The sequence below is a fragment of the Periplaneta americana genome, chromosome 8, assembly GCF_040183065.1.
Source record: "Periplaneta americana isolate PAMFEO1 chromosome 8, P.americana_PAMFEO1_priV1, whole genome shotgun sequence".
Lineage (NCBI taxonomy): Eukaryota > Metazoa > Arthropoda > Insecta > Blattodea > Blattidae > Periplaneta > Periplaneta americana.
In genome coordinates, this window is record NC_091124.1 from 134,993,105 (window position 1) to 135,005,452 (window position 12,348).

The window sequence follows — 12,348 nt, forward strand, 5'->3', positions numbered from 1 at the left end:
ATCAGTAAAAAATATGTGTTTATTTGTACTTTCAATGTGGAATCTAAATATATATTTTTAAAATATTTTTCCTAGGCAAAGGTGTCTTAATGAGAAAAAATCTAAATTTCTCCATTTCCATAAAAAGTAAGAAAATCTGTTTATATGTCAATATAAACTTTAATTTCTCAGCATCAAAATAAACCATGAATTTGATCATTGGGTGAAAGGGTTTCGAAGCTACAACAGTTTAAAGTTGCAAATTTGATGAAAATACGATAAATTTAAATATTTTTAATTTAAACACTATGAAGTTCTGATGCCTCAAACTTTGCACAAAGCAAGCATTGTATCACAGTTCTCTACGTACAAAAAAGTTTCATTATATTTAGAAATTGTAAGGTCAATTTTCTCTATATTTCGGTCGATTTGAGATGTAATAGCTAATATGTATGATGTAAATATTCGTCACTGTGAGGAAAAGGCATTTTTGTATATATAATAAACAAGAATTAAAATAATACCTAGGCCAACCAAAACCTTCTCCTCCATCTGGTAATGAGTTTCCATTTTTATCATCAGCTGATGCATTCACAAAAGGGACCAGAACTTCTGTCTCAGCTTCCTGTATTAAAAAAAAAAGAGAGAAGAAACAGAGAATTAGAACTGTAGTTGAAGCTCTCAAAATAGAAATATTCTGGCTATCTGCAATATTTATTGTACCTGAAACAGTCCAGTGATGTCCCGACATTGAATTTCAAACCTCTTGCAAGGTTCCCGACTTTCAAACAAAGTATGGAATGAGACATCACTTAGTTCAAATGTGAGAAAATCTTTCCGAACTGCACGTCTCCACCAGGGTGGTCGGTCCATGTCATGAATAGGCCTCAAATCAGGAGTAGGGAACCTGTAATATGAAACTAAATTATTTAAAAAGAATGAACACATCAAACTGACTCAGTCACTGAACAAATGTCACTGCCACAAAGAAAAAAGGGATCTGATGTTAAGGTGTTAAATTAAAGACCACAGCATAATGTATTTACAATAAGGCTCAGAGGAAAATAATCAGATTTCATTATATGTAATAAACATTCAGGAATTATATTTTGTTATACATTGAGACACTGATTTATCACCAAGATATCTGCAGTGCTTGGGAAAAGTGACATAAGTCAGTTTTCACAAACCTTTTTTTGATAATTTATTGACAACTTACACTGGTTTATGTCGATTTGATTTTTTTCTGTATGAATTATTGTAATGGGAGGAATACCTATGTATTTTTTTCCAAGCGAACAGATGTTCCGTAAGTTGTCAATAAATTATCAAAAAAGGTTTGTGGAAAGTGACTTGTGTCACTTTTCCCGAGACTACAGATATATACATAATTTTTTTTTTTCAATGATTTGAGTGATGATATGTCCCATTTTAACGGAAATGTTCCTTTTTTAGACAGTGATCCTGTTGTCCCTAACAACAGCAGGGCACTAACCGCCTCTTTGTTACTAACTCTAGTCCCACTTTGTCCCTTAAAAATTAGTAGCATAACTTAATCCTACTTTGGGTATAATGTGACCTGAATATGTTAAGTGCTTTGTCATATATGTGTCACAGATTCTCAGATCATATCCATGCACATTATGATTATGAACACATTTCTTATACTGTATGAAGTTGAAGAAATACATTCTCAGGAACAATACTGAGAAAGAAATGAGAAATACCAGTATTTGGTAACCAAGTGGTGGAAGAATTGACATTGTTCAGACAGAAAATTATAAGTCGAAAATGTGAAAACTATCAAACATTACACACCACAAATTACTTCAAAATTAAACGAGGTGTTTTGAATGAAAAATTATTTGTATATACCACAAGTCTATTCTACAATACTTTTTCAGAGTATTTCTGTAAATGGACATACAATTTCCTGTTCCTGAAAGTATTTCACTTGGTTAAGATGTAATCTTCACTAACAGAGTGAAGTTGCTAGCAATGGAAAAGTTATCAGTACTGCTAAAAGCAAGGTATTGAATATATTATTGATCAAGATTAACTGTTTAATCAAAACGACATAAGTAGTTAACAAAAAAAAGTGAAAAATAGAAGAGCACAAAGCTGGAATGGACAAAAACTGTGTAATTTTTCAGAAATAACAGTTTATTACCGTTTTATTATTAAGCTGATGCAATGTCAACTATGTTGCAAATGATCTTTGGGTCGTCCGAGGAAGAGATGGTTTGAGAACATCAGTGTTTTCTTCAGAGTGTAACAGTTCAAGAACTAACATGTAGAAGGATGATGATGATGATGATATTATTATTATTATTATTATTATTATTACTGTTATTAAGTTTATGCATAAGTTCGTAGCATTTTTGTTCATCACAACACTGCGTTTTTAGGAGATTCTGTATCATTTGTAAGATGACCCGTTGGCAGGAGAGATCTGCTTTAAAATAAACTATCAGAGTGGGAATGCTTAAATGTTCTGTCTGCTTTCCGATTTTAGAGTTGAACCATAGGCAAAGTACAATTGGGTTCAAAGAGAATGGGCCGACACTTGGTAATTTAAATGTAAAATTTTTAAGTTGGGTTCACACAAGTAAACTCATTGCATTCAAAGGCAATGCTGTGATGTTTGTTCTGGTTGATTCTTTGATTGTGATCCATTTACAATGCAGCAAGTGCTACGAGGTGCTGTAGCATAGGGGTAAGATTTCAGATTTCGAAACCAGATGATGTAAGTCTGCTTCCTGGCAAGGTTGATATTTTTAATGACACGTGTTAGTGGAATTTGTTAATAAACTTAGTTATGCAAGTCTTGCAAACATATTATAACCCATCATTTGTGGGCTATTATTAGGCACGACCTGGCCTTGACCTGTATACAAAATTATAATTGATAATAGAGGAGCAAAATTCGCTCTGGGAATGGGAATCAAACCCGGATCCTTGGTTCTACATACCAAGCACTCTAATCATTGAGCTACGCCAAAGTTCGATCCACAACACAGGATCGAATCCCCCTCCTCCAGTGTTTTTCCCTTTGTGGCCTGACTCCAAGTTCGACATGTATATTGATATTTATATTAACTGCCAATATACAAGGAGCGCACACAATTGAGTGACTTGGTGGCCGGGATTCCACAGTAATATGCACTGCCGGGCGAAAAATCTACGTAAAGATTAATATTTGGTCCTACAGAATATATCTGTTATGGTAGATTATCAGATATGGTATATTCCTGTGTAACTATTCAGTTAATGAAGAAATATTCACATATCATGTTTGTTCAACGATAACAAAAGTTCCTGCTCAGTGGACTGTGCATCTGTGCTGGTGCAAAAATTATTTAACAAAAAATGTTTGTGTAAAAGAACTAAAACAGAAGTTATAGTTGTTAAAGTTTTTGCTCCCTTTGTAATGGAGCAGCTGAAGCCAGTATCACAGTCTGGTACAGTAGCGTGCAAATTAATCCGAACACGACATATTTTTACATTTTCTGTCATTGTTGACCTCACAGCTGCTCATACCACTTTAATTGACATCTGTAGTACGTGTAATTCCATTGTTGAAGGTCTGTCATTATTTTTTTTATAATATGTGACATTCTGCCTGTCGTTTTGTACTTATAAGCATTTCAGTTGTGTTGAAGACTTAATACTGCAATCCTGTGTACATTCTGTCGTCTTCACAAATGGATACAACTCCACGAAAACGGTCTAAAATTATAACATTAGCAGAGCATTCTTCTATGACACAGAGGCAAATTGCTGCAGAATGTCACATCGGTTTGGCTACTGTTATTTCGATCATAAAACAATACAGGGAGACTGGATCCATCACACCCCAGAAAAAAGGAAACTGTGACCGGAAAAGGAAGACTTCACCTGCAGATGATCGTTTAATTGTCAGGAAAAGTAAATTAAATCCTAGACTAACTGCTGTCGACTTAACCCGCGAGTTAATAGCTACCACTGGGGCAAATATTCACGTCACAACAGTGCGGCGTAGGCTCTTGGAAGCTGGATGAAGGGCTCTTAAGCCTATTAAGAAGCAACTGCTAACCCCTGTTATGTGCAAAAAACGGTTAATGTGGGCAAAATTACATCAACACTGGACACTGAATGACTGGAAGAATGTACTTTTTTCCGATGAGTCTCATTTCGAGGTCCACGGCCACCATGTTTCTTACGTATGGAAAGGATCCAAAAAAGTAACAGCAGCTCATCTCCAACAAGCACCCAAATACCCCCCTAAAGTAATGTTTTGGGGTTGTTTTACACACGAAGGGCCTGGAGCATTAATACCTATCAAGGGAATGATGAATTCTGATAAATATATTCACTTATTGGAAACCAGAAGCGTCGTAAAATAACCTACTTAAAAAAAAAAACCCAGAATCGTACCCCAGCTGCAAAAATCATTTCCGGATGGCAGAGGTGTGTTCCAACAAGACCTGGCACCATGCCATACGTCTCGAAAAACTACAGAATTCTTCAACAAGAAGAATATTCAGGTACTCCCCTGGCCAGGCAACTCACCCGACATCAACCCCATTGAGAACTTGTGGTCAATTTGCAAAAGAAGAATGCAAAAAATGGATTGTTCTACAAAGGGGAAGATGATTTCTGCCCTCATTGGTGTATGGTTTCGCGATGAAGAAATGAAGAAAATTTATGGGAAATTAGTGGAATCCATGCCAAATCGTCTCAGAGCTATTATTAGGAACATGGGAGGCCACATAGATTACTGAGGTATGTCTTAGATCCTTTTTTTATCCCGTTTGAGTGTTTTTGCATAAGTAATTACGTTGTTCGGATTAATTTGCATGCTACTGTATATACAGTCACGAAGCTCAATACGTAGTAAATATGCAAACATTAAATAGTTGCTCACCACTGCTAATATCACCTCATTACAGACAATGCGAAATAGTACCGGCACAATCTATTGTTTCTAGCATTCTCAAAACTCAAGCTTCGTGACTGTATACAGAGTGTTTAAAAAATACGGGGCATAATTTCAGGTATTTCCCACATGTAGACAATCAAAATAGTTCATTACAACATGTGTCCATAAATGCTTTATTTCCGAGTTATGGCCTTCACAACATTGAAATTCACCGGAACGTTTTTCTTTCCGCAGGTCGTTGCCATCAAAGGAGACATTAAGAGGGCACTCTGACAGTTCATTCCGAGGCAAAGGTTACATTCAGTGTTGTGTAGGCGTTAAACTGTGCGACATGTATTCAAATCAAGAGCTGGCAGAGATACACTTCATGTACGGTAAGGCGGACGGCAATGCTGCGCTGGCTCATCGTTTGTACCAGGAGAGGTACCCACAGCGACAATGTCCAGATCAGAAGACATTTGTATGTCTCCATTACCGTCTGTGCGTGTACGGAAAATTTAACTCTCCTAGTTTGGGAAGGGGACGACCAAGATCTACAACTCCAGAAGTACAGGAGGAGATTCTGGAGGCCGTGAACATGACTCCTTCTATCAGCACACGAAGGGTAGCGTTGCAAGTCAGTGTTCCTCATACGACTGTCTGGAGACTGTTGAAAGAGTATCAATTGTATCCTTATCATTTGCAACGTGTACAGGCCCTGTCACCAGCAGATTACCCTGCACGAGTTAGGTTCTGTCAGTGGTTCTTGCAGCAGTGTGGTGTAAATCCGAACTTTCCTGCCTTAGTATTATTTACAGATGAAGCACAGTTCACACGAGATGGCATAACAAATTTCCACAATCAGCATGTATGGGCATATGAAAACCCACGTGCAACTGTTCCATCTCATCACCAGGTGCGGTTCTCCCTCAACATGTGGGCCGGTATCATTGGTGATCGATTAGTTGGACCCCCTGTACTAGTAAACTGACTTACGGGGCAGGCGTACACAAACTTCCTGGAAAACACCATACCTCATGTTTTAGAAGACACTCCACTGATCAATCGTCAACACATTCACTTCTTGCATGATGGCGCTCCTGCACACTTCAGTCGTACAGCTCGCCGGTACTTGGATCGAAGGTTTCCTGATCGATGGATAGGTAGAGGTGGCCCAATTGCTTGGCCTCCATGCTCACCTGATCTGAACCCTCTCGATTTGTACTTGTGGGGCCATTTAAAATCATTGGTTTATTCGTCTCCAGTGCCTGATTTAGAATCCCTTCGGAATCGAATTGTGGCATGTTCTGAGGACATACGCAATACTCCTGGAGTTTGGGATCGTGTTCGCAGGTCAATGAGACATCTATGTGAGGTCTGTATTCAAGCAGGAGGTGGACATTTTGAACATCTTTTGTAATGACAACGACCTGCGGAAAGAAAAACGTTCCGGCGAATTTCAATGTTGTGAATCCATAACTCGGAAATGAAGCATTTCCGGACACATGTTGTAATGAACTATTTTGATTGTCTACATGCGGGAAATTATGCCCCGTATTTTTTAAACACGCTATATAGTACACTCTGCCAGTACTACAAAGTGTGAATTTTGTTTCTGTGTTTACTGATGCTTGAAATCACAGCAGGTTAATATCAAAATGTTTCCCATTCTTGTACGTTACTTTTCAATGCAATCAGGAGTGAATATAAAACTCTTGGATCTTACAAATTCGCAGATTTTCAATGTGAGTACTTATGTAATGAACACTCTGGAATAAAACTCACTGACTTGGAATAGTTTTCTTGCAGATATTAGGGTTTCCTGGAAAATCACAAAGCCGAAAACTATGTGGAACTGGTAGAAACTATGGTACAAAATTTTTGCAAAATGGGTTGCAGAATGTCAATTGAAAGTTCATATTCTTGATGCACATCTTGCCAAATTCAAGGAAAATATGGGAGCTTATTCGGAGGAGCAAGGCGAGCGCTTCCATCAAGATATATTGGACTTTGAATGTCGTTATCAGGGACAGTATAATGAGAACATGTTGGGAGACTATATTTGGGGACTTATTCGAGGAAGTGACTTGCAATATAGCCGAAAATCTCGGAAAAATATTCACTTCTAATTTTTTTGGTCGTCTCTGTGTGTTTTCCAATCTTTTTAGTTTTTTTTTATTTTTGTGGTCACTTCTGCAGCGTTTTTCACATTAATTTCAAATCAGAAATCAAATTAATCTACTTTTAAAATACAAAAATACGTAGGTTTGTTGCACTAATTCCTGATAATACAAATAGCAATTTTGGTGGTATTGCTGGAAAAGAAAAAAAAAACAATTTATATATCAAGTGAAGGAGACAAACATAATGTGTTGGGGACTGGCTGTGCATCTCATATAGTACACAACATCATGCAAACTGCAGCAGATTGCCTTTCAAGTGATACTGAAGCATTAATTTCAAAGATATATTCATACTTTTATGTGTATAGTTTAGTAAGGACAGAAGCCTTGAAGGAATTTTGCAATTTTGCAAAAGTCGAATACCAGCAATTACTTGGCTACAGCGAAACTAAACGACCTGCAATTATGCCTTTCCATTGAAAAGTGCCCTGTTCTTATTAATAAGTTTGTTTTAGATTCTTGTGCAATGATGTGGCTTTCTTTTATTCACAGTCAGGTCTCAATACTCCATACAGCTTTTCTACAAATGCACAAAATGTGTCTATTGTTGAGGTTACAGAAACTCTAAAGAAGTTGCAACTGAAATTTAAAAAAAGGCAGAAGCAACGTGTTCTTCCTCTGAATGTAAAATCTTACCTGGTTAAGTTGGAAGAAGGTGTGTTAGACAGGAAAACTGTTGATAGTGCCATTGATATTATGCTTCAGTTTTATGATACATGTGTTCAGTAACTTGCCAGTAGGAGTCAGCATTTTGATGATGTTCAGGTCTTTCAATTTATATTGCTTAAATCAGAGGTTCTTAACCTTTGAGAAATCGCGGTCTGGTAAATTCTTTTTCTACATTGTTCAAAAGAATTAGCAGAGCAGGCTTTTGAATGTATGCCATACTGCATAGAATAATAATTGAAAACTAGCAATGCTACCAGATATACGCACCTGTATTATTCACAGATACATTACACAACAAAACATAATTTGATTCTCATTCATTTTTACAAAATAAACTTAACTGTCCGAGCAGTGTCAAAAGCAAAGTGGAAATAGCAGCTCATCCAGTTTGGTTTTCTTCAGAGTTTGAGAGCTTTAGTATCACGTATGCCCTCCGTGAGCATTTATCACAGCCTGACACCTATGTGGCATACTCTGTAAGTCTACGGAAGACATTCTGCGATATCCATTCCCATTCTTCAATGAGAGCCTGGGAGAGTTCCTGAAAAGTTTGTAGTGCAACAGGATGATGATGAACACGTCTGTCAAGCATGACTCACACGTGCTCAATGGGATTCAGGTCGCGACTCACTGCTGGGTATTCCATCACTTGAATTTGAAGTTTTCTCAAGACATCCCTTGTGTCGCCCACTAATGTGCCCAGGTACTATTGTGCATAAGAAGGAATTCAGGGCCAACACATGGTCTAACAAGATCTGGTTGATGTACTCCCTAGTGGTAGGCAGCCATGGATAATGACAAGATTTGTACAGCTGTCAACATTAATGTCACCCCACATCATCACAGTACCTTGTCCGAATCTGTCCACTTGCTATACAGCCTTTCCGTACATGCACATGGCCATCACTTTGAGGCAGAGGAAATCGTGACTCATCTGTGAACAACACTGCTCTCTAATGGTGAAGTTGCCAATTGACGTGGTTATTACAGGTGAACAGAAGGTGAGCTGCTTGATGTTGCCGTGTTAAGCGAGGCACTCAAACAGGTTGTCTGGGTCGTAAATTCTTTTCTCGTAACCTGTTACTTAGAGTCTGATCGGACACCGTGACTCCAGTTGCCCTTCTGAGGTCTTGTTGCAGTTCTCTGGCAGTGGCGGTATGACGACACAAAGCAGAAATGACCAGATATCGGTTTTCATTTTGGGTTGCGATGTGTTGATGACCTTATCCAATCCACCTGGTAAATTGACCTGTCTCACATCGATTCCATAACCAATATATGACAGACGAGGAGACATTGGAGTCCTCAGCAACACAACGAAAAGTCCACCCTTTCTGGATCAAAGTGACTACTTTTGACATTTGTACGTCGTTAAGATGTCTCACTTTACGTGTTCAGTGGAATACGAACTCTACAAATGACAACTTCAGTCTGTTTACCTTGCTATGACACACGGGTATTCACTTTGTTTTGAGGGGTCTCTGTACTGTACTGTAGGGCTAAGACTACAGCAACACTATGACTCCAAATACACAAGATCTGTCTATGCAATAAAACACTGGTACCACTTGTCAAAATTACAGTAACAAACCAGATGTTCAAAAACATGTTCCACTAGTTCTTTTGAACAGTGTATCTGATGAGGGCCCGGTCCCAACAGATTTGCTCTTAAATACCTTTCCAATTTGTTTAAGGTCATACATTTAACTAATATGAGTATTAATAATTAAGCATGGCGTAATGTTCACTGGATTAACGAAATTTTGTAGCAAGTTGTATTTTCCTCAAGCCAACATCATTAATTAATTTACGTTAATTTTCATTGACTTATCCCTTTATATCCACCAAAATTATTTTTATATTTATAATGCTGGTCATTGTATTATTAAATGATAACGATTTGAAAAAGAAAAGGTAATGGAAAGAATGATTATCCACTGTAACTCACCACAGAAGTCATCTAAGCAGGGGAAGCAGCAGGGTGGTGTGAACATATTTTGGCGAAACACTTATCACACATATACACACCATTTATGACTGACAGATGTCTCCCCTTCTTAGACATTCTCATTTCCAGGAAGTCACATGGCACACTGGGTCACAGAGTAATACAGGAAACCCACACATACCGACCTATACCTCAATGGATGCAGCCACCACCACCCGGCACAGAAACGAACGGTTCTGTCGACTCTTCTGCACAAGGCGACGGGATTTTGAACAAAGAGAGTCTCCCTTCTGAGATCTGTCACCTACGTAAGACGTTCCAATAAAACAACTTCGGCAACAGGGAAATCAGTTTGGTCCTCAGAAGGGCCTTTTCGGACAAACCACCCGCCGAGGAACAAGAGGAGACAAAGGGCATGGCATACATCCTGTGCTAAGAAAACACGGGATTAAAACAATCCATAAGCTGCCCACAAAGATCCAGAACTTGCTGAGACCAGTTAAGGACGACCTTAGTCTTAGGACACCTGGTGTCTACAAAATACCCTGTGAGTGTGGGAAATGCTACATCGGGTAGATGGGACACACCATTATGGAACCCTGCAAGGAACATCAACACAGCATAAGACTATATTACCCCGACAAGTCCGCAGTAGCTCAGCACAGTATAGAAACGGTCCACAAGATAGATTCGGTGCCACCACCATCTTGGACAAGAATCAGGTTACTGGGACTTAGTTATCAAGGAAGCCATCGAAATCCAGCTAGATGGCAATAATTTCAACAGAGACGGTGGTCTACAGCTGAGTACAGCATGGAAACCTGTCATCAATACGCTTCGACCACCAGCACATGGCAGACAGTCGGGACCAGCAACTAGCTCCTGATTGGCCACCGCTTCCACCAACCAGAATGCGCCTGGCGGTCAGGACTAGGAACTAGCTCCTGATTGGCCCACAGCGGGAAGCCCTACTATTGCACATATACCGGCTAGACATGGTCCCACATCACTTCATTCCCTGAAGAAGATGGCAGAGATAGCCATCGAAAGCTTGGAAGCAAATCTCCAACTCACCTGGCTGAGAACCTGAGAAGAGTTATTCTACATCGAACGCCAGGAGAGCCTCAAGTCATACATGGTTTACAACCAATAAACTAGCATTAAACATTAATAAAACCAACATAATTCAATTTAAAATGACTTCAAATTTAATCTCTGAAACATTAGACACAACCATCAACAATATATCCCTACTAGAAACATCAACAACCAAATTTCTTGGTTTGCATATTAATAATACATTAAATTGCAAAATCACATTAAAGAAATAACCCCCAAACTTAGCTCAGCATGCTTCGCAATTAGGTCGTTACAACAATTTCTAAACAGCAGTATATTAAAGACAATATATTTTGCCTATTTTCATTCCATTATGTCCTACGGAATAATATTTTGGGGAAATTTTGCAGATAGTAAAAATATATTCTTATTACAAAAAAGAGCCATTTAGTTGGAACAAAGGCTAGAGAATCATGTAGATTATTTAAAAAAAAAATTAGAGATTCTGACCTTAACAAATCAGTACATACACTCTTCAATAAACTTCATACATAATAAAGAAAATTTTCCAACTAATTCAGCTATACATAGTATAAATACCTGCAGAAAGAATGCCATCATCAAATTTATCATGCTATCAAAAGGGAGTACGTTACATGGCTATAAAAATGTTCAATAGTCTTCCTGAAGACATTAAGAATCATAGCCAAAACCCTGCACTATTTAAGGTAAAACTAAAAAATTACTTAATTTCTCACACTTTCTATTCTGTAGATGAATTCTTGACATTTCACAATACTGTGTAAATACTATTAAATGGTAAACATATTGCATTGTATAAAATATTATTGTTATTAAGGTATTCATTCGGTACATATTTCATATTTGCATTTTATTGTTAAACGTAAGAATTGGACATGTTCTTTATTCTATGCTATAAAGCAAATGTAAGAATATTATGGAACAATTCTACCTACTTACCTACAGACCAATTATTTAGTCCTGACAGCTCAACGACGCGAGAGAGGGGAAGTAATAGGAGGAGTGGGGAGAGTTCCAGAGTAGAGATAGGGTAAGCAGTCAGTAAAGGCAAGCGAGTGAATAACCCAAACACCTCTTGGCATAACTATATGGACTCGCCTGTCCCACGCATACATTTCCGGCGACTGTCATGACTAAATAATCGTACCGCACCTACCTACCTATCCAATTGTTTTTGTATGCAATGTATGCAATTTTATGTACAAAAATGTAAGAATCTTAATTGTAAGCACTAGTTCCAACACTAATTAAAATTATGAACTTGGCAATGCAGTACACTAACAAAGCAATAATTATGAATTACTGAAAAAATTAATCTTAATATTTTATTCTATTTTTTTAACTTGACAATTTTTTAAGTTTTAGCGAGGCTAATGAGATTTTTGTTGCTGTTTTCTGTCTGTTAGATTGTTATTTCTGAGATGAATTGAAGTTATAGCCGAATAGAGACAGTCAGAAAGTTGCAGGAGATTCCTCTGTTTCGTTTTAAGCATAGTCATGCCAGAAAATATAGTTTTACAAAGATATGTGGTAGAAAAACAAAGAAGAACTCTGGTTGTTATTTCATT

At 37.8% G+C, this 12,348-nt stretch overlaps 1 protein-coding gene across 2 annotated transcripts in view; it reads right to left on the reverse strand.

Moving 5' to 3' along the window:
• The window catches only part of Atg2 (Autophagy-related 2), a 326,693-nt gene that overhangs the window by 181,915 nt on the left and 132,430 nt on the right, over positions 1 to 12,348 (reverse strand). For both annotated transcript variants that reach the window (XM_069833677.1, XM_069833676.1), the window contains exons 16-17: positions 703 to 886; positions 504 to 604 (exon numbers count right to left, since the gene is read on the reverse strand). In XM_069833677.1, the coding sequence (XP_069689778.1) occupies positions 504 to 604; positions 703 to 886 (285 nt within the window). The remainder of the gene's footprint in view (positions 1 to 503; positions 605 to 702; positions 887 to 12,348) is intronic.